The sequence below is a fragment of the Xiphophorus maculatus genome, chromosome 21 (genome assembly GCF_002775205.1).
Source record: "Xiphophorus maculatus strain JP 163 A chromosome 21, X_maculatus-5.0-male, whole genome shotgun sequence".
NCBI classification, from domain to species: Eukaryota; Metazoa; Chordata; class Actinopteri; order Cyprinodontiformes; family Poeciliidae; genus Xiphophorus; species Xiphophorus maculatus.
The window spans coordinates 10,354,854-10,378,064 of NC_036463.1; the positions used below are offsets into that span (position 1 = coordinate 10,354,854).

Genomic DNA, 23,211 nt, shown 5'->3' on the forward strand with positions numbered 1-23,211 from the left:
ATTTAGAAAAATCAAATCCCTGCACTAGGCTGCACAGTGGAGCGGTTGGTAGCAAGGGCATAAATCCCATCTCATTATTGGGGGGGACCATAAACAGGAAAATTTCTTAGAACCAATTTTGAGGGGGGTCGGCAAAGTTACAGTGAAAAGTAACGTAAAATGTGGTTTAGAAAGTTTTTAAACCACACTTAAGCTGCAGGACCAAATATGACTAGTAACCCCCCCACCCGACCCACCCGGTATTTACGCCTCTGGTTGGTAGCACTGTTGCTTTGCACCAAGAAGGTCCTGGGATCGATTCCCAGCCTGGGGTTTTTCTGCATGGAGTCAATGTTCTCCCTGTGCACGTGTGGGTTCTCCCTGGGTACTCCGGCTTCCTCCCACAGCGAAAAAACATGAGTGTTAGGTTAATTGGCCTCTAAATTCTCCCTAGATGTGAGTTTGTGCGTGCATGGTTGTTGTCCTGACTGTGTATGTGCTGCAATGCAACGGACTGGCTACCTGTCCAGGGTGTACCCTGCCTCTCGCCTGAAATGTCTCGCTTGAGATAGGCACCAGCACCCCCGCCGACCCTACCAGGGACAAGAGTGTAAGAAAATTAATGAAGAAAATTAGTTCCTGCACTGTCTCACTGACAGTACACCACCACTCTACCACTGGATCCTAGATCCTTTGCAAATGAAAGTATTAATTCCTTATCCACCCTAACCTAAAGGTGAGTCATGGCTTGACTGACCTTTACAACTGGAGATCTGTAATGTTTTTTTCTTCCTCTAATCGTGTGGTAAAATATCACTGTAGTACAGTATTTTATATACGGAAGCTGCTTACACTTACATTTTTTAACTGAAAGTCTGAACCGTATTTTGAAGGTATTTTCTGGTAACTTTGTCTTCGAAGGGCACTGCGACCCTTTGCACAATTCAAGTGATAAAATACAATCATTACTGAGATAATTCCTTTTGTGAGCCTCACAGAGTACTTCCAGACTTCTTATCTGCCTGTTACAAAAACAGCTTCTCCTGTTTTCCGATGGCATTGCACATTCTTATCAGGTGAAACACTTAAGTACATAGATAACAGCAATAAGTGCATTTGACCGGGTATTTGACTGTTCTATCTGTTACTTAAATCTGGAAAAAATGTCAAAAGAAATAAAAAGTGCTGGATCTAAAATAGTAATATTTAAACACAGTGTGAACAAGTTGTTTCAGGTTTACCGTTAGGGTCATGACCTTGAAAATGTCTCTTAAATCAGAAAAGAATCCCACAATCAGGACGACCTCCATACTTTTTGCTCTAAATTTATTTCCTTCATTTCAAGTGGAACAATGCCAACATTTTATCAATAATCATCCCTGTCAATATATTTCTGTTTGCAGTGAAAATGACGTAATAAAATTACAACAGAATGATTAAGATGATACAAAAACAGATTCAAAACATATACAGTTTTGTATTTACAGAAGTGTCAGACATATAAACACACACAGTACATTTTGAAGTTTCACAACAATATGCACTGGATGAGCATTACATGCATTGCACTTATCTCATATTTACAACTTTGGCCAAAAAAAATCATACACAACAAATTCAATACAGAATATTTACATTAAGCCCACATTAGAATATGTGTTGGTTCAATGACACCTTTTAAGGTTTACTCATTATTTTTCACTGTAGCAAAAACAGAGTGGATCAACATGTACAGCTGCTTGTACAAATCTATTTACAGTAATCATCATTAATAAAGGGTAAATATAAGCAATTCACACAATTACATCAAAGGCATCTTGAGACACAGTATGTTTATTGGAAGAGTTCAGTGTTGTTGTTTTTTTGTTTCTTCTACTGGTTTTAATGAGACAGATTTTATATCAGTGTGTAAAATGTGACACAAGGGCAACTTGCTAGCTGAGTCACTTCCAGTCCTTTACTGCTTACACCGAGTTCTGCTGATCCTTGATTATATCAAGGAAGAGCAGACTGTGTTCAGAAATTCAATGAAAACTATAATATAGCCCCTAAACTAGATGAGCAGGCCAGCACCGGTTATTTAACTGTACTCTACATCTGGCTGCACATGAGAACACAACAATTTTAATGGCATGTCATTGTTTAAAGAATTACAGTTCCTCAATGAAGTAAAAAAAAAAAACAGCTTGTTCTTTTGGGACTCAGTATCTTTCTGGTATTGTTATGTCAGGCTGAAGATAGTCCACACTCTAGATGTGACTACGAGAGCAAAACTAGAGTTTCCCACAGATTCCCATGCTAAAGGTTTTGGGCCCGTGACTTTTTGACCGCAGTTTTTTCCATTGGCCTTTCAGTTTTCTGTTTCACGATATCTTGCAGATGTTTTCTTTGGACTTTTTAAAGTGCACAGTAGGGATGGATAAGGGTGGTGTTTTTAAAAACAGGATTGGGGTGCAAATGGTGCAGGTTCCTCAGTTTTGTCAATTCATGACTTTGGTCTCTGCTGCTGTGTGAACACTACTTGACAGAAAAGTACAGTCTAGGTTAGTATTACACTGTTATGTCACGTTAATAAATGCTTCTATTTCTGGGTTCTACTTTGTTAAAAAGATAATTAAGGATTTTTAAAGTTAGGTTTTCTGAAATTTGTAAGCCATTATTATCTTACCAGATATTTTGCAGATTAATTTTAGAAGTAGAAGGCAACATCCAGTAGAAAGAGTCAAAGTTCTAATGTCATAAAATAACTTCAGTTTGAGAAACATCAGTTGTTTAGGCAAATGTTTATTGTAAACCTTCAAATCAATGATAAGCATACAATTTGCATTGGTATGTCAACAAAAGTTTTGCAGGATTTGGATGCAAGTGATGAAATTACCGGTAGCTTCTTGTGTTAAACGTACTGAGAACGGAAGATGTAAAACATTTGCAGTCAAACTACTTGCCTGATACAGAAGTAAAACATTGCAAAACAGAAGATCACTTTATCCAATTTAAGTGAAGCTTTTTTATGAATTTTAATACTGCCTTGCTTCTGTCTGGTGTGTTTACTCTGGCCTAAAATTCTTTATCTCCCAAAGATAATCTGCCCATTTTTGCAGCCTGCTTGCTCAAAAGGACATGGACAGAGACAGATAAAAGGGGGAAGCACGTGACAAAGGCCTAAAGGTTGGGAACTGAACCTTGGACAGCTGCGCTGTGGAGCTACAGTCCCTGCACATGGTGCACCTGCTCCACCGCCTCGCCTCATAACCCCCAGGACAAAAAACCTTTGAACAGTTGGCATTATAAACTGGATTAGACTCTCCTGTTTTACTTTTAGTATCAGACTGAACTGTGTGTCTTTGAATCTAATCTGTCTACGTGATAGGATTCTAGTATGAGTTTGTGTATTTCAAGATATTTGGAATTATCTGGACCTGCCTTTGTCATAAAGTTTCTCAGCCGTGAAAATGTCATGTTGCCTTTGTCAACAAGTGGAACTGGGACGTTCAGAAAAATGTTTACAATGGAAGATAAAAAAAAAAAAACAGTCAAACCTTTAGGACAGGTTTTTTTTTCTTTCTGGGTAAACTCTCCTGGATGCTCCATGTGGCACCATGAACGTGGGAATGACTTGAAGTCCACCCCATGTGAGCTAAGAAGCATGACAAAAGCCTTAATGTGACAGGACTAGTCAGCCCTGTCACTTTGCTTTGCTTTACAGCGTTCTCTACTGCCTTGTCAGTTTCAGACTCCGGTGACAGTAAGTTTTGAATACAACAAGTCAGTGGACCTTTCCATAAATATTAGACATAATGGAGGCTTTTGTCAGTCCACTGGAGCATGATCAAGGAGGCATCATTGTGTAAGCATTACTCTTCCGCATTATAAATCTGAGCATTTACTCTACCAGACCATGAACCGGAAACTGTCATATTAACAAGCCTGTACAACAGTGTAAATCTGGAGGCTTTTGATAATCTATAATGCAATGTTAAACAATTACTAGTAGCTAATTAAAGCATTTGCAGCCATAAATTAATCCACACTACACGAGAAGTATAGCCACACGCTTTATGTACACTATTCACTTGTCTGTACAGCATTAAATTATCTTCCCGAGTAAATGTAAACATTCAATCACTGAGTCGTGTCAAGATATTTTCTCTCCAAGGTTATTGTGCAGCCTGCAGAAATCAGAGATTGGGGTGAAAAGTGTTGCTTGATAACACTGAAACCAGGCACTTGTCAGTGCCTGAAATGATGAAAACCATTCCCTCAATCAAGGGATCAGGAAAACAAAGAGAGAATGCAACATAGATGGAAAAAAGAAGGAAATCAGTCTGTATGTAAGAGAGATAGTGTATAAGAAAAAGCATTTGTGATCCAAACCCCTCACGTAGTCACACACTGGTCTTCCTGCTTAAACTTTTGGCATTTGTGAGAATCCACACAATAAAATACAGGAACGTCAGATCATTATTTCCTATTGATGGCTTATCAACGTTCCAAGGAGTTCCTAAATGCCAATAAATGTTTTTTTAATCAGTTTAAAATAACACCTAAAATGTATCTTACAGTACATTTCACATCTAGAGATACTTTTAATCACATTAATATATGTTTTGTAACAATGTCTTGTGTCTCTGCACTTAAAAAAACAACCGTAAGAAGAGTTTAATAAATGATCAAAAATGTTCAACTCAAACATTTACCAATCAGCATTTTCCTAAAAGTAAAATAATAAGTAAAAGATTGCTCAAATGAGAAAGTTGGGTTTTTAAACGAAACAGGATCAGCAAAAGATTTGCACAATTTATTACAAGTGCTGATGAGTGAATGTGTAGTTTTTGTGCGCGAGTTTCCATGACAGGTTTTTGTCATGAAAGAACACAGCTGGCTTGTCTGCAGCTCTGGTTTTGTGACTCATATGGAGGACAAGTCATCGTGACAGGAGGATGAACCGCGGCGTGTTTTGGGACTGCAACGTGTCAACATGGTGATTTGGGTGCTGAAATTGTTACTGCTGTTGGACGGGTGCTGGTATTTGGTGTCTGAGCCCATGTATCTCTGCAAGTGCCACCTTCGCCACTTCCTTTTAATCTCCCCTTGGACCTACAGTGGGACAAGGAACTATAGTCAAATTTTCACAGCTACAGATCTCAACTTGTACTTAAATGTGGGAGCACAACGAAACAAAATAATGGAAAAGAGAGGAAAATGTAACAGTTTTCAAAGAATTATAGTATATTAAATACAGCAAAGGTTTTTTTTATAGATTGACTATTTTACTTTGTTTTATAATATTACAAGAGGACCTGGATTTTTTTTTTTAGATAATTGAAAATAAAAAAATTATGTACCACCACCAGTTGAAGAAAACTGCTGAATTAGATTTTACAATTTGGAACAATATTTTTTTGTTATTTTTACCATTTCTGATTCATTGCTCAACTAAACTGCATTTCTTTTAAGCTGTACAGCAGATGTACCAAATGTTACGCCACTTGTATTAAGTTTTTGTTTTTACAGCTTTTCTTGTTCAAAAACAACACATAAATACTTACATTTTGTTCCTGCATTTTGTCATTTAAAGACCTAATAACTACAAACCACCTTAAGGAGTTAAACTTTATAAAGGACTTATGAAAATGTCCTCCAATTATTATTATTATTCAGTGTAGAATTAAGTGATTTAATCTGGTACTGAGGACATAATTAGTCTCTCCACTGAGAGCCTCTGCACACGTCACTACTGAGATTGACCATTTTTTTCTTGTCTCTCTCTTTCTCCAGGAGGCGGAGGAAGACCGTGGAGAACAACCTCAGTGAGGGGAAGATGCCTGGAATGAGCAGTCTGAAATCTCCATCCACTTTACAGGACTGTGTGTGAATGTAAACAGGGAAGCAACTGACGGTCCTCTCTGCCTGGGAAATGTGGGCTTTAAAAATGAGAGTTTATGTTAATGTTTCATGGACCTACCTCAGCGTTGAGGAAGCAGTAAAGGACTGCCACCACGAAGCCCTAGGGAAAGAAAAACAGAGGTGTACAAGTCATAAAGGCGATGGTACTGGAACATCATGGTCAGCTTTTTCTGGCATTTGCAGAATTCAAATTTATGGTTGACCTTGAATTTGGTTGTCCAATTTCAAGGACCTAATTTTGGTTCTTTAAAGGGCTTGATATGTGGTTCTCATGCATGTTTATATAAGCTGTCTAACAGTTATAGCATCTTAAATGGTTTCTTTAGATCTTTACAATGAGGAAGAAAATAATTTAGAAAGCTAACTGGCAGAAATATAATCTGCATGTAACATTTGTTCCTATAATTTCAACCTTAAAGACATTTCGTACCTGAAACGATCCCAGAATCAAATCAAAAATGAGGCGTAATTCAGTCTTCACTTGCTCTGGGATGAATGCAAACACTATGAAATTGATTCCAAACAGAGGAATCAGAAGCAGTGTTGATTTTGCAAGTCGCCTGAAATGACAAAGCAAAAGATTGAAATCCCCCCACAGACTTTTTCCATCAAAACCAATGATTAATCTGTCCTTATATACACAGCAATAATAATATTTCATCTCAGCAGACCAGAGATGGAGGGAAACACACCATTAAAATTGTCAGTGGGAAATAGCTCATGCATTATCGCTGATATATGAGATGCTCTCCATCACAGAAAATTCACTTGAACACTGTGAGCGCTGCATATGTGTAGCTATTAGTGGAAGCCTACAGTTTGCCTGGCAGCACATAAAAAGGGAAATTTTATAGAATTTCAACGAATTGTTTTTATTTATTTATTTATTTACTGAAACCCAAACGAATTATCAGCTTTCAGTGAGCTCTGAAAATATGCAACAACCGTTGGGTGGACAAATCTGTGTATTTTACAACAAGCTTTAAAAAAATAAGTATTTAAAGACATTGATATTTTAACCTTGAGTAAATAAAAAATCATGAAAAGGTGATTTATTTTCTCAAAATCTTAACACAGTCAGTTTATATTAGCTATTAAAAAGCACAGGGTATAAAAAAAAATACTCACAAATACTGGTTGGACTCATTTCTTCCAATATCTGGGCAGTTTATCTTCTGGCGAAGTATTCGAATGATGCAGATGAAAAGAAAAAAATTCACCTGTGGAGAGTTTTTCAGAAGAGAGGTTTTGTTGAGGGTGTTTAATATTCTAAATGTAATTTAGCTCAGGTGGCCTGTGGAAAAACATGAGGGCTTCTAAATAGTTAATTTGAGTTGAACTCTGAACTGGCATTACATGCATTTTCAGGCGACAGTGAGAGAGACAAAATGTGAGCTGACAGCTGAGCCTCCTCATAGGAAAGAAAACAACAGTAGCATCAGTAGGCATCTGTGAATGATGAAAACCTATTGCCGTCATTCTTAAAATTAGGAAAAACATTTAACATTAGCCACTTATTAAACCAGGAATGACAGTACTTCTCAAACGTGCACACACCCTGTTACTTAAAACATGAGATCATGATAAATAATTTTCTAACTTTTTCCATATTTAATGTAATAAATGTAACAATTATGTTGAAACTTATTAATGTGAAACAAAGTTCATCTTCCCCAGTTGCATGTTACTATGTTTGCACATTTGCATCCTTTTTTAAAGGTGTACTGGGCACAAAGGATCAAAATGATCTCAGACACGTTTCCAATAGAGTAACACCTCAGAAGCTGCAGGAATTTCCACCGGGTTCTGGTTGCATTCTACATTTTGCAATCATCTCCATTTGTCGGGACTATTTCAGAAAGTTTTCTTTGGAAGTCCTTCCTTCCAAAGAACATCTTGTGGGAGAGTGTACGGTTTGTTTGGCAGAAACAAACCATACACTGGTAACAGAATGTTGTGTCTATTGTAGTGCCACATTGTGGTGGCATTTCTTTAGATTGACCTGGTTTTGACCTTGAACCTGAGAGGTAAATGTTAAAAAGCTATTGTCTATCTACGTATTTGTCAAAACAATAAAAGGGAGAATTTTAAGAACTTTAAAGTTAGACTAAGAATAGGAATTCTAAGTTTTCACAAAATGTTTGTCATTATCATGTATAATTCTGTGAGCTGGATGCATTGTTATAAGGGACAGCAGGGATTCTTTCAAATGATCTAGCAATGGCTTCTTGTGGAAGCATACTCTAAGATGCTGGACAGGAGGCTCTGACTAATTTTCAAAACTTGGACCCAGGAGGAGCAAAGTGGCTTTCATCCTGGTCTTCATCCTGCAGAATTGCTGAGGGGGTTGTGGGAGTTTATTTCTCTGAACCAAATGTGGTTTGTGGATTTGGAGAAGACCTCAGGCCACAAGGTATTTTGACGGCTCGGTGCGTCTCTAATTTTTGCATTGACTCAGTCAAAAATAAGTGGAAATTCAGTTGCCATCTATATGAATGGTAAAGAAATACTGGTGTCATCAGTCTTAAAGTAACCAGTGGTAAAATCACATACATATAAAAGATGCACATCTTTCCTAACAACATTTGACTGTTTTTGTCTTTTCATAAACAGTTATATACTCCAACCCATCAAAACACGACTGACTTTTCGTCAGGCAGAACTTCACTAACCATATCTCAATGTTTGGAGAGCTATTCTCTCCTCTCAGCTGAGGTCACAAAAGAAAATGTGTTCTGTCCATTCACCTTTCAAAGCCGTACCAACAAATGAGAAGGTTTGAACCGACTTGACATAAATGATTGACAGATTGCAAACTTACCAGGATGGATGCTAAAATGGGTGTTTTAATAATCCACCAAAACACATCAGTGGTCTCGATAATGTCCCAGCACCTAGGGAAACGTGAAACAGTACTAAAAATATGGAAAACCAAAGCAAGAAAAGATTTAACAGCTTCTGGTTGTTTCTCTCACCCTACATCATTGTAGTACGCTTTACCGATGCTCCAGGCTGTGATGATAATCGCTGGGCCTCCTGGTGAAGCAACAGAGAAATACAGTTAGATAAAAACAAAATCAAAAATAGGATTGTATTTTTATGAGGATTGTATTCTCATAAAATTCTCCTGCCTTTTTCTGCAGGCACTCCATAGCAGCATTGTAAAAAAAAAACTGCATTCTCACCCCAGCCGATCACAATGTAAGCCCAGAAGTATTTCCTCTCAGAGAAGAAAGAGACAGCCAGCAATGCGTGAAGATAGAGGCCCTCCACAAGCAGCCAGAAGAAACTGGCCATCACACAGTACTGAAAAAATACAATGACGGCTTTGCAGCCAACCTGGAAATACACACAAAACCAAAATTCATCCAATCAATTAATTAATTAATTAGTCATAATAGAAAAAATATATATATTCTAAAATATATATTTGAAAATAGGGTTTTTTGATTAACTATGTTACATATGTCCTTTATGTGCCATACAAAAAATGTAGGACCAAGTACACAACTCTGTGGTACACCAAAAGAGACCTGATCATGCATGTAAACAATATAAAAACAGTACATTACCTCTTACAGAAAACAATGTTTGAACTTCATACTGGTTTGCAATGGTTTAAAAGGTTCAATTAAAAAAAATCTGAATTAAATAAATAAATATAAAGGTAATTAAATGATAAACACGTAAACTCACAGAGCCTAGGGAGCAGTTGTCGACCTCTCCAAACTCGTAGAGAACCACATCCTTGGCGAACACAGCAATGGCCTTCAGGATAAACGAGACAAATAAATGCATGTGGATGTAGTTCCTTGTGCAGTGGAGTTTTCTGGGATAAACAGAAAAAGAGAGACAGGAATACAGATCGAGGTAAAGAGACATGATGAAATTTTAATTAACACAGTCTAATTATCCCCAGCCCTGGGCGTTAATAGCAGAATTACTGACTGAAATAAATCAAGCTTAAAGTTCCCACTTCATTTACACACTAAGTGATTGGATCCACATCACACACCCTGAGCGCTTTACATGGGTCTTCAACAAAACAGACAAAAGAGATGCATTTCAAATCGACTAAACATTTTTAAAACTCTCCATTATTCAGTGTGTAATAGTGCTTCAACTCCTGATTACATTATCATAACCAGAGTGATTAAACAACTAGTGAAAGAGATGAGAATTGATGGAATATTTTCCAATGATTCAGAACATTTAAAAAAAAATTGTTTCTAGATTTAGTTGCTCCCAATTATAAATATTAATTTTTTACAAGTGAACCTATTTCCGTTGACTTACTTGCAATTGCAAGTTATCTTGAAATATCTGCATTGACTTCTTAAAATCAAATGGCACTTTTGATACAAAGATTGTATTTTTTGTTCAGATACTTATATGTATCATTGCACACTTTGTGGTTTTGTTTCCAATCATTTTTCATCTATACAAAAGATTCCTTTAAAAAAATACAAGCTTTCTCTCATTTTGATGCTTTCCTTTGTTCTGTAACCTAAACATAAAAACAAAACTGTGATAGATTTAACCATTAAACAAACAAATCATATTAGACCTGATTTTCCTTTTTTTTCAAAGGTCAGGTAGATTTTATTTAGTAGGAGCAAAATCAAATATGGCTCTTTGCTGATCGCTGGTTTAGACCAAGATGGAGATGTTCAAACTGGTCAAACAGTGACATAACCATAAGGAATTCGATTCAACTGTGATGATTCGGATCACTGTCAAATGTTAAGACACTGTTTATTTTGTGAAATATTTTATATCAAGACCACCCCTTTGGTTCTCTCCATAATCACACTTGCCACTTTGGTAACATATAACTCCTTTTGACCTATTACTGACTGTCACTAAACCTTTCCACTATTAGCTTCCAGTTCCCAATCCCCCTCAACAGGCCTCTAATCTGTGGGCTGTTTCCCTCGTGTTTATTTTATATTTCTGGCCTTGTCTTGTTGCATGGCTTTTGATGCAACCGGTGCCAATAAAAATTTCAAGTGGACAGACTTTCACACCTTGCACACGCCTGTTGGCAGTTCTTGACTGACTAGTTAAATAATGCAGATTTTTGAGGCAAAATCCAGAAGCAAAAAAGTATTTTCTCTAAAATAAATATGGGAGAAGTGTTGTTTAAAACTAATCAGTGCTACACTTTCAAAAACCAATTTTTTTTCATGTAGAATTAATAAATGCAGTTCTGAAGCAAAAAAAAAAACTAGTAATAAGTTGAGGCTTATAGAAAAGATGAATAGCGACTTTTGCAGGAAAATTATTTACAGGAATTTAATTCCCTTATAAAAAAAATGAGCACAATATATAGCATGTGTATCTAATAATATGAGGACATATCTCTGTTTTGAAAAGTCTTCTGCTAAAGTTTTAGCTGAACAAAGCAAAATAAATAATCTTAATGAAATGTAAAATTTTCTTGCCGTGAAAAGTGCAATCGCATTTATGCAACTTATAGCCAGTCTCTGACAATCAAATATATAAAGGGATTTATTTCTATCATAATCCTTGCTGGAGATGCCCAACCTAAAAAGGATTCCTCAAGTTTGAGTGACATTTCAATGCATAAGGAAAGTGTTTGCATCATTCATATCATCCTTTGAGGTTTAAAAAAAGGACGAGTGTTACGCTCCAGTGTGAAAATGAATTAATCCATGAATGATAAATCTGATCAAAAGGGGCTCCACCTTTATATGACCCTGGAAATGAATAACTTGTCATGTCATCTGTGATACATCATCTTTATTTCATTTTATTTTCTAATTTTTCTCAACATCAACTGATTTATTGATTTTAAACATTATGGTTTTGGTTCATAAACAGATTGTAGCAATTCTTTAGAGTATCCAGAACCAAAGAAAACCTGGCCTCCTGATATTCTTCACTCAAATATTGAAGACATAAACAGAAATGGCAACAGAAAGACCAAAATTAATTACAGTATAAATAACAGTGAAGAAACAGTGAAATGAAGTTACTTAATAAGCACAACAAAGGTAAAAAAATAAAATAAAACAATGCACCCATATACTTATCAATGTGAGAACAAATATTTTAAAATCCGTCATGACATGTCTGGGTAGCCAGCACAAACTGATGTTGTGTCTTTCTTGTGTTTGTTAAAATCCCGCTAATGTGTCCTGCCTCAAGAATGGACCAGGACCCAACATAAAGCAGCAGCATTCAACTTTAATGCTAATCAGGAAAAAAAAAACTTCCAGAAAACTCAGGTGAAATGCTGTGCTTTTTGTAATCAAGGCTTGGCCCTTTGTTTAGAGGTTTTTGTTGTTTGTTTAATTTTTCATTTAATTATGTAGAGCATTTTGAGTTGCTTTGTGACTGAAAGTGTGCAAAAATCTCACAGTAAATAGTGATGTGTAAAACAGTCAGAAACACAACTGAAACATAATATCCTCTGCAGCTACCCTTATTCAGTTTTTAAAATAAATTGGAATTTGGAAACAGATTTATGGTTTTTACATGTACTTAAACTAAACTCGTTTTAGACCTAACATATCAAGATGTTTAACCTCGCTAAGCCGTTGCACATGTAAAACTATACTTATCAACAGTATTTTATTATTTACTCAAAACATTAATAGATTTGAGAACTGTGTGAAGCTAAAGTCAGCGATGAATTTACTTACCTGAAGATGCAGAGGACCACAATAGCTGTAATCAGAGAGATAAGCGAAACACTGTGACCAATGGTGTAGCCAACCTTGACTTGCCAGAAAAACTTTCCCTAGAAATGACAAGAAATGTGGGAAGGAGATGCATTTACACACATAATTTTGTGCATAGCAGTAAAAAAATTTCTTTTATTGCTGTCTTACTTGTTTGAACATGAGGACACTATAATTTTTTTATTTAATTATAAAATAAAAATTATATAAAATTTAAATTTTATATCTGAGGGAGAAAAATCCCAATGTAAAGGAGTTGCTTCTGTTACCAGAAAGCTTGGAAGTCAAGCTTTTCTGCCAGAGAGGTGATTGATCCCAATCTACTATATTCAAATGCAACAACCAAGAAGGTGTCACACTTCACAAAAACACACATTTTTGGGGGATGAGAGAAGATTGCTCTATTGGCAGCTCAAAACGAATAGGTGTCTGGGAAGATAAACATCAGAAAACACTGTTATCATCTGTGAAAAACACAATTTTTCTAAAAGCAAGAAACGCAACAGAAATCTTACTCCACGATTAACCCTGGTCATCAAGCCTGGCCCATTTTATATGGCCTTTCACTGATGTCTGGAATGAATCAACTAAACTAACATCATTGTTGGTTTTCTGAAACTACGGTGCTGCATCTTTCTTTCAACTCAAAAATCAATTCCAACCATTTTATAAAGGTTTAGTTTAGGCCTAAGAAATGTCTTTGTTCCCTCATGTGTTTGTGCCATTGCCCTGTATGTTCTACTTCAGACAAAAATGAGATCAGAAGCTCTGCATCCTGCGATACACTAAGACATCAAGTATGCAGAGAGTCGGACATCAAATTCCTTTTAGAGTCCCCGACTCGTTCAAACCTTGCTGAATTCCTATGAGGAATACTAATGAGACTCTGTGTGACTCAGAAAGCAGACTGCCCACCAAGAAAGCTTTTTACCACCGTGTAGTGCTCCTCCGCTCCTCGCCCTGCCCCGCCTTCATCAACACAGACAAGCTTTGCTCTCTCTCCGGTTAAACAAACCAAAGGAAGGCAACGTCTAATGTATTTATTCCCTCCCTATCCTCTGCAGGCATAGTGAATAACGTCTCGTAAAGCTCGATAACACGAGCGGGACTTTCTGACTGACCCGGTCATGTCAAAGTATGTCTGATGCGTCCTGCTTCAAGACTGCAACGCTTCAGCAAACAATCAGCAGTGTTGACTTATGGGTGTGCTCATTTTTAATGGAGGCAGCATATTTTACCTTACACATCATGAATTGTTTAAAGTATTTTAAAATCAAAAGCAACCCACACACTCCCATGCAATGAAATCAAATGTTCTCATAGTGTTACAGTTCTATTCATTATAACTCATGAAAAATAAATGTATTTTTCATTTAAATCAACATAACTGAACTCGTTCCTGGGAAAATATCTATTGACTAAAACTATAAATTCTAGAGATTTGTCTGAAGTGCTAAGATTAAATCATCCTCTGCAACAGACCATAACAAATATAAACAAAAGCAGATCTGAGCTGAAAACTAGAGCCGATAATCAATACAGCCATCTTGCTGATAGACCTAATAACACTGACCCACAGAGCAAACAAAAGAAGCTCTCACTGAATTATTGCTGCCCACTGGCTCTTGACACGCTCCCCTGTCGCACTGTTGCATTCATTCGCCACGGGACCTCGAGTGCAGGCTATGGATGTCGGCGGCTTACTTACATCATCGCTGGTGCCATTGAGATTGTAGCCACAGTTCACAGCGATGTCAATAGGATGCATCTCGGTCCAGCCGTCAGCTGTGCAGGTTTTGGAGAGGTTACCTGCAGAGGGAGAAAGAGAATAGGCAGGAAGTGGATTTATTTTCTTTCAGTTTTACAAAAAAGGTTCCAAATTAGTTTAACTATGTGTAAATTTGACTTCTCAGACAATAACAAATAGTCAAGCTCACCAGAGACAGAACATGTATGACTATCCCCGTGCTTCTTGGAAATAAAGTGAGAGCGAACACCTTGGTGAGATCAAAAGAGCTCACTGAGGCATTGAGGAAGAATGTTGTTTATGAGTTTCAAAGGGGCTTCTTAAGTGTCTCCAAAATTGTAAAATCAGGCATTCTAGTGTTTGAAAAACAATCTGCAAGAAGAGGACATTCAAAGCAGCTCACCCTAGCAGCCTCCCTAGCAACTCGGCAGCAACAGGCTCTTGCTACTGATAAAACTGGATGTCAGTGCGATCAGAAAGAGACTGCTTGAAGGTTGAACTTTGAGAAGGAAACCTTTCCTCTCTGAGTAAAAGCATGAAGGCCAGAGTAAGATTTGCCAGACAGAACATAGACAACAGGCAGTTTGTCTTGAATAGTTTTCTTTGGACAAATGATGTAAATTTAGAATATTTTGAGACTGGGGCATTTGAGATGTTTGGTAAAAATCACATACAGCAATCCAGGAATAGAACCTCATCCCAACAATGAAGCATAGAGCTGGAAGTATAATGGTTTGGGGACGCTTTACTGCAGTAGAGGGTGGTTGAAGAAAATGTAAAATGCCTGATAAATCTTTTACAACTTTATATTTTGAAACATAAACAAAAAATAATTTAACACCATTGTCCAAAACCCCCCCAAAGTTCTGACATGGCAACATGCCTAATCAAACTCTAAGTTTAGTTATAGCTTAACTTTTTGGTTTGCCACTCTTGGGTTTTATCGGGGGGGCTTACATCTAGTCCCAAAACTTTGCATCAGCTTCAAGGTTTTAACATTACAAGCCCAAAAACGGCCAGATATAAAACAATACAGTAGAAAGTGTTGTGGATGATGTTAATTTTCATTAGCAAGAAGATGGAAATACAACTCTTTCAAACTTCATTGGCTTCTGGAGAACAAATAATAAGTACTCTGAATAATAAAATGTATTAAAAACAAGATGTGTACATCTTTTTGTGTGGTTGTGTGTGTGTGTGTGTATTTTTTCCTTGAACTTTTGTGCCCAAGTCTGTGCATGGTTAGACATCAGAGGTTCACACCAATTGTAATTCTTGGTTAAAACACAACCAAAAAACGTTTTGTATCCTCTAAGGTTTAGACCTTCTTCGGAGAGCTGTCTGGATTTCTTAACTTCTCCGATACTGAGTGCAGGAAAATACAGCTTCATTATTGCTAATATCTACACTGTGAGAGAATGTGTTTCTTCAATAACTTACAAACTATTTGTAAGACTTCATCAAAGATTTGTTCACATATTGTAAATCAACACACTGTCTAATCTGGAGCACAGTGTGACAGGCAGCAGATCTGCTTTGTGACTGTAAGCATGGCTAATTGCAGAAAAATGTCATCACATGAGCTGAGGAGCGAAAACGTGCAGGAGGAGGTTTCGGTGTACCAAGATGTTCTGCTCAGTCAGAGAAAGGTCAGCGTGTGATTGAAATGTCAGGTTGTCCTTACTGTAGCTGGGTGTAAACATGCTGCTTGTCAATATTCCGCCCGTTTTATAAAGCAATTAGATAATCTCCAAGACAGTTTTGTGGATGCTCTTCTTCACTTTCGGCTGGGGAAGGACTTTGTAGAGAACTTTTAAAGACGTCAATGCCACCTTTAGTCGAAGACCTTCAGTCTTTGTAGTGTATTTATTGCCCTGTTGCGGTAAATTACCTGGCTGAATTATCTAAATTGTGTTTTAAAACTTTTTTTAAAACAGATTCCAAAGCTTGATTGTTGAGCATTCCAACAGATACTTTACACAAAAAGATTAAGAAATGACTCAAATAATTGTATAATTTTTTCTTGAAATTGGCAGAACTGAGGCAAACAGGATATGCATCTTAACATTCTGTAGCATCATTCGTTATTACAGAAATGTCTTTCTGATATTCCTGCACTCAGTTGTGGTTGTTAAGGTTTTGTGAATTGCTATATGGCGTTCTCTGTTTATTAAAAATAATGGTTAAAAAGTAAAACAGTTTTTTTTCCCTCTATGATCAGTTTAGCAGCTGATATGTTTGTTATAAATTACTACAAGCGAACATGGGTATAGGTGTATTTAGTGCCATTTGCTTTGTGAATTCATTTCACAAATGAAGAAAGATCACACAGAGTACATGGAACTCTTTCTATAAAAGCCAGTGTGTGTGCAGACATGGGTTGATTTTATTTCACTTTTGTTTTTTGCATATTTGTATTCATACAGTTTTATCCCCTTCAGCTTTTTTAACCTCTTCCTGTTTGGTGTTCCTCCACAGGAATTCGTCTCAATCTGTTTATTTGCTGTGCATACTGCTGATATCCTCTGTTTGTTTTTCATCGGCAGCTTTGCCCTTAGAACAGCACAAACTATATAAATTGAACGCAGCTGGTCATCCAGTACTGGCAAAACTAATTTTGGGAGCTCTTTATCTGTACAATATGGATGCAAAAAATGCAAACATTGAATCCCAACCTATTTAAAAGTTGACTGTTTTCTCTAGACTTTAGAGATAATTTCGGTGTTGGCTCTATAATGTTAAGTTGCAAATACACATCTTCAAGGATTACAGGATCTAATTTTCTCTTCCCATGTTACTTCAGTGAAGCGGTTTAGAAAGAATATTGAAATATTTCACTTTATGTTAATTTCACAGCTTAAGAGCTTAGGTAAGGTTCTTTCTCAGATGCCATGTCAAACTTTGGTGCAAAGCTCTGCCTTCAGGTAACTTTGTCAGTTTCTCTTTTGCCATGTCACTTCCTGTCAGGTACACTTTATAAAATTCCATAATCCGCCAGGTAGACAGTGTTCTAACAAGGTGCATCTTGCAATTTGGACTCTGATATCCCTGCTACAGGAGAATGAGGTTGAATTAATCAGAGAAGCAACTCATTGTCAAATCTGACATGACTGTGGTCCTCTTTGAAGGATAGATTACTGGTTTGAAATAAGGAAAAGCATAAAAATATGCACATCATTCTTTAGCAAAGTTGTTTCCTCTTTTCAAAATTTGAAACTTTTTTACTTATTCATTAAAGCCTCGGTGTATTTTGCTCAGTCCCCATGTTATAATACACAAAACATGATCCAATAAATTTTGTACTAGAAGAATTTTGTTTTAATCTATAAACGGAACATTCAATGGCTCTCAATGAAAAATGATCTGCTTACAGACAAAGACTCAAAAACCTGAAAGGTTTTCGAATAAGAGAAACAGTGTTTCCTTCAGTGAGCTTCAGGCAACTTTTTATCAATATTAAGAAAACAAAAGAAATGCTCAGAGAAAGGAATAATTACCTCTCCATCCAAGATTAACGGGGAACTGGGAGAGAGAGTCTCAACTTCCAAACATTTAGGAGTTGAAAACGACTATGAACTGTGTTTTAATCATTGAGCACAGAAAAAAAACAGAATACTGCAACACAGGGTGTTATTTTTGATGAAACTGAACATTTTGAAATTAGACAGCAGCATTCTCCAACTATTTTAATATGCTCTTTTTACAGAGGGTTTTATTTTTTGAGAGTATTACGCTTTGGGAAATATGCATGCCAAAGATCATAAAATATTGCAGTACGTGACTAAATTATCCAGTAGTGTTATTGAAGTTGACCAGGTATCTGCAGCACAGCTGTACAATGAGCTGATTATTAAAAAGATGAATGAAATTCTTGTGGATTCAACACATCCTCTGCTTTAAAAATTCAGCAGAAGGTCAAATGGCAGAATTTTTCAAAGGAAAATCTGAGCTACATGATTCCACAAGTCATTTGTGCCTACAGCAATCAGACTGCAAAATAACAAAGCACACCTGTTGCAGTCTATCCTAGTTTTTTGGGGGGGTATCTGTTATCTTTTATCTTAGCTATTCATCCTCTTTATTTTTTTACACCATCCTTGTTAAGATGTACATGTATTTTTGTCATGTCTATATTGTGCCTCTAGTCTGTTTTTACACTTTTTGTCTTTATAGATGTGCCATGATGGATCACCTGAGTTTCTTCTGGTGGATAATGTGCCGTGAACTGGCACTGTTTTAAAACGACACAGAAACATAAATAACTTTAATGAGTCTGTCACCTAGGCAACATGTGATAACTGAGGTACAGGGTCAATTGAAACCAGGATAGGAGACAATGTAACCGACTTTGAATGATTTGTATCACACCTCCTTATTTATTTGCCTTTAGAGTGAGAGGAACTGGGTGGAAAGGAGAAAGGACTTCACCCAGGACCCGTAACAAGATTATTTCATAGCAGTTAATTCTGAAAACTGAATTAAACTTACTTTTATGTCAGATGAAGAGTGTAATAATCCATGAATGTTTTATATTTAAAACCTGTGGGACATATAATCTCCGGCAATCCTGGGGGTTGGAGTTCATGAAATGTGTAATTTGGGACATAAAAACTGTAAAACACTTCAATATTGCAGGTTTAAATGCCTAAAAGTGACTTTGAAGAGAACATTTAGTCTCTGGGCTTCCTTGGATGTGCTTTTTTCAAATTATATTTGTCCTTTTGATTCTGACTAAAGAATGTTGTTTATCTTTGGTAAGTATTTGTGATAATTTCCCTTAGAAAGTGGTCAATGTTAAATTATTAAAAAGGACCTAATGAGAATTTGTCCCTTTATTACTTATCATCATGCCTCAGCAGGTTGCAGATTTCTCAGGGGTCAAGTCTTAGGGAAATTATATCAACACATCACATTTTCAGAGCAGTTTTCATTCTCTGCAGGAGAGACAATCCACTCGACCTCCACCCATGATCAGCCTTTGGAATCGTGTCTCAGATGTAATTAACTGGGATTTCTAATCATTACAGGACAACTTGTATCAAAATGTGGGAGTAAGATAGACCAGAGAAAATATACAACATCTCATGCTTAATAAATTTAATTCTTGTTTTGATAAATAAGAATTTCGATTCCTTAATTTATTCCTGCTTTGCATGGTTTTGACAGTGACAGATGGGATAAAGTTTCATCTAAAGTCAAAGCATATCCCTGATCTGTCTCACATTGTTGAGCAAGACATTTAACAACTGAGATTTTCTATGTCCTGCACTGTCTGCCCTTTCTTACATTTTGTCGTGCAATCAGAAACAGACTGCAAAACCGAAGCTTGCACAAGAAAGTTGCAGATATAAATGGAATATAAAATCGTCACTGTAGCAGTAGTTGCTCAGCTTGTGTTTAATGCAGTTTGCAAAAAAAAAGGTCTAGTGTCAAACCAGTTACTTTAAAGAAGTGAAACTGCGTAAAGGCTGAAAAATGTTCAATGGTTACCTGAACATATCTGCTGTGATGCTAATTTCACGAGGAGATTCACAGGTTTGTTTGAATTTTTTGCAGGATGTTTACCGGCACCTTCAACATCATTCTTCTCTCCTGCTGCCATTAGTTCAAGCGGGTTTGAAAGTGCACCCTTCATCTGCAAAGCATCACATTTTCCTGTGTCTCTAATGTGAAGTTTGACCCTGAAAAGGTGCTAATGCCACCATGAGGTCGGTGGTGTGGAGTGAGTGGGGTTCAGCATGAACAAATAGGTATATGTGGTGAATTCTACTGGACGCTTAAGAGGCTTTTCACAACTATAGAATAAGCAAAGGTGAAAGAGTCTTCCTGAATGCTTGAACTGTGCACGGCTGAATAAAACCTGACAAAAAAAATTACTGAAGAGCTGCTGACAAATGACAGGTTCAAGTAAAAGAAATGCTTTTAAGAGAACTCTCTACTTAAAGGGAATGACTGTGTCTCAGAGTACTGTTGGAAAGGATATACATGCAGCTCTGCTATTTTAACATCTACTAAAAAAAAATAAACCAAGAACAAGTGAAAGGACTGGGCTATTTCACAAACTGGCTCTTTTATCCATGAAAGCATGCACTGGAGGCGCACAAAACTATCATATCCATGTCCTTGGAGTACCTGCATGTGATCTGTGAGTGGTTACACCTAACAGCCAAAAGCTCCATCACCGTGTCTCTCAGCAGGGCTGTCAATAGCTGGATTTCAACATATCTCTCAGTGGGGGAGCAGGAATGAGCACCGACTTGCTGGGTCACACGTATGAAGCACAGGAGTAGCAGAGAAAAAGCCCTGAGGTGTGGATTGGATATTCATCACTCCCCTGCTCTCAAAATGCCTTAAAGAGAGAGTAAGAAGGGTTTTTTTTTAGTTTTGAGTCAGGCCAAGTGTTTTAACAAAAGATTTATTCATCTGATTATATTGAAGATATGTTATAAGCAGCATATATGGTATAAATATATTCGGAAAAAGTTTCTTCAATCAACTGAATCAGGGCAGGTGTATTTTTATACTGAGATAAGCTATGTGGTTAACTACATTAATAATACTTTAGAAAAACGTTTATTTTCCTGATGATTGATAGTTCTTTGTTAAAACATTTACCAGTTATAGCCCAAGCACTCTTTTAGAAAGAAAAAAACACCTCATTCTTTGCTTATCTCAGATTTGTCCTTTTCAGCGGTAAAATTGCTGAACTAACTTACAAAGCATGATCACTCCAGAGTCATTCCTTTGGATGAAGGACGCTGAAAAATAAATCACATTAATACCAAAACATACTTTTAGGGAGAAAATGATTAAATGCTGTTACCCAACTTACAATATTCTTTTAAAAAGATCCTTCACGAAATATTTTTTGATGGAGGAAAATGATAAATTCTTTGCAGATGACGTGTGATGATGTGTTTTTTTCTCCTCTTTTGTTTTCGGAGTCCTAGATGTAAGCCACTTTCTATTTATGTGTGTTTTCACAAAGCTTTCACAGTGCAAGCATTGATTGTGAAAGTCAGACTTAGATGCAGCATGAGCAGATAAGAAGCATTTTTACACTGCTCCAAAATGTTTAAATGAGTTGCATTTTGCATTGAGTAGAAATGGAAAAGGCATAAGTTTAGTGTTCATTTTTGTTGTCAGTGACATTTTTTTATTTATTAATAATTATGTTAAATATTGTGGGGCTGGGACAAATTCAATCTGTCTCTGTATTTTTATAACTCCATCACTGTTCACTTTATTAGTTACACCTGTCCAGCTGACACACAAATTACTCAATGCGGGTGACTTGCTGAAGTAAAAGATTAATAGCTGAATGGGTGAAAAGAGAAGTTTCTTCTTTTAAAAAATACTTCTTCAGACAACACACAATAGCCTTTTTAGAGTCCCATCAGATTGTTTTTTTGAAGACAATATTAACACTGCTTCTGAGGGGGCCAAGAGAAGCAGCTTTGTCTGCGAATGTTGCTTGTGCGTCTGACTTACGGACATAAACACGGGGACACAAAGGTACTGGCCAAAATCCTTTGTATGTAAAAAAAAATGCAATTAATTATGTTTAAAAAATATTTCATGTTAAAATCTATGCAATTGAATTAATGGAAATTAATGCGTTAAAGTGCTGGCCCTAATTTCAAGACAAAGATGTTGTTACAAAGTAGCTCCAACAAATAAAAAGAGCTCAGCCATACTGCGAAAAAAGTCAAGATGAGGGTTTTCAGCAAAGTTTTAAATCTACACAGTGAAGAGTTTTGTCTAATGAACACTGGCAGTGAGTTTCAGAACCCAGGAGTTGGCACAGAAAAGGTCTGAAAAAATAACCTCTGGCAGCACTTGTTCACAAAATCTCTCTGCCATGATTAGAGAAAGGCAATCATGGCAGAGAGCTACGGTTGCAATCAAGGCAACCGTAGCTCTAATCTAATCTAACCGTAGATAACCCACAATATTATCTAGAATATATTAACATGCACCATGTCAAACCTCGACGCAGCTGGACTACCTGAAGAAACTGAGGGTACAGCTCACTCAGGCATGTTTCCCGATAACAGACTGAAAAATGTAACTGGGTGTGACGGGTCTCGATTTCAGCTGTGACATGATGGTAGAGTCGGACTTTTGTGTAAGCAATATTAAAGCATGGATTCACTAAGACATATATTGCAAAACTCTAATTATCTAAAACTAACCTCAAACTAATATGAAAATAAGTTCATTGTGTTCCATTGGTCACTCCATTTTAATCCAGGGGAAACTAAAGTACTGGTTACAATTGTTTTTTTTTTTACCTTTTCTTTTTTTAGCCATATTTGGTCTGAAATTGCAAGAAACGGTACTTTAAGCCATCAGCTCAGTGTTTGTGATCATTTTACCTCTCTCTTTGTCACTGAAGTAGCTGAAATATGTTGGACAGGTTATTGTCACCACTTCTCCGACTCTGGCTGAAGGCCAACAGGCGATGATGTCCCACATCCCCTGGCAACCTGCCAAAAAAGGTCAACAACACAAACATTGCATCACTCACCATACGACAGGAGACATACTGAGGGAGGGCAATGACAGAACGAAGTCATCACACAGCGGAGTCCTGAATCTTTTAGTGCCACAGATCTGCAAAAGGTCTGGTTTACTAAAGTCACCTGTGTGGAATTTATGAAAAATTTCTTATTTGTATTTTATAAATGAAAGCGAATAATTGTTATGCCAGACATTTTGTAAATTTTGTGGTAGAAGGAAAATAATCTTGTTCTGAATACACAAAATAATCAGATAATAATTCGGACATAAAATTATTTATTGTTCAAACATTTCTGTATTCAGGTATAAACAAATAAATACAGGAGAACTGAAAATGAGGTTGTTGTT

At 36.7% G+C, this 23,211-nt stretch overlaps 1 protein-coding gene across 2 annotated transcripts in view; it reads right to left on the reverse strand.

Moving 5' to 3' along the window:
- Positions 1 to 1,288: 1,288 nt before the first annotated feature.
- Positions 1,289 to 23,211, reverse strand: part of vipr1 (vasoactive intestinal peptide receptor 1) — a 33,711-nt gene continuing 11,788 nt past the window's right edge. For both annotated transcript variants that reach the window (XM_023326598.1, XM_005797833.2), the window contains exons 3-13: positions 22,719 to 22,829; positions 14,302 to 14,402; positions 12,555 to 12,652; positions 9,583 to 9,715; positions 9,072 to 9,225; positions 8,862 to 8,922; positions 8,708 to 8,780; positions 7,015 to 7,106; positions 6,317 to 6,446; positions 5,945 to 5,986; positions 1,289 to 5,076 (exon numbers count right to left, since the gene is read on the reverse strand). In XM_023326598.1, the coding sequence (XP_023182366.1) occupies positions 4,888 to 5,076; positions 5,945 to 5,986; positions 6,317 to 6,446; positions 7,015 to 7,106; positions 8,708 to 8,780; positions 8,862 to 8,922; positions 9,072 to 9,225; positions 9,583 to 9,715; positions 12,555 to 12,652; positions 14,302 to 14,402; positions 22,719 to 22,829 (1,184 nt within the window). In that variant the 3' untranslated portion in view covers positions 1,289 to 4,887. The remainder of the gene's footprint in view (positions 5,077 to 5,944; positions 5,987 to 6,316; positions 6,447 to 7,014; positions 7,107 to 8,707; positions 8,781 to 8,861; positions 8,923 to 9,071; positions 9,226 to 9,582; positions 9,716 to 12,554; positions 12,653 to 14,301; positions 14,403 to 22,718; positions 22,830 to 23,211) is intronic.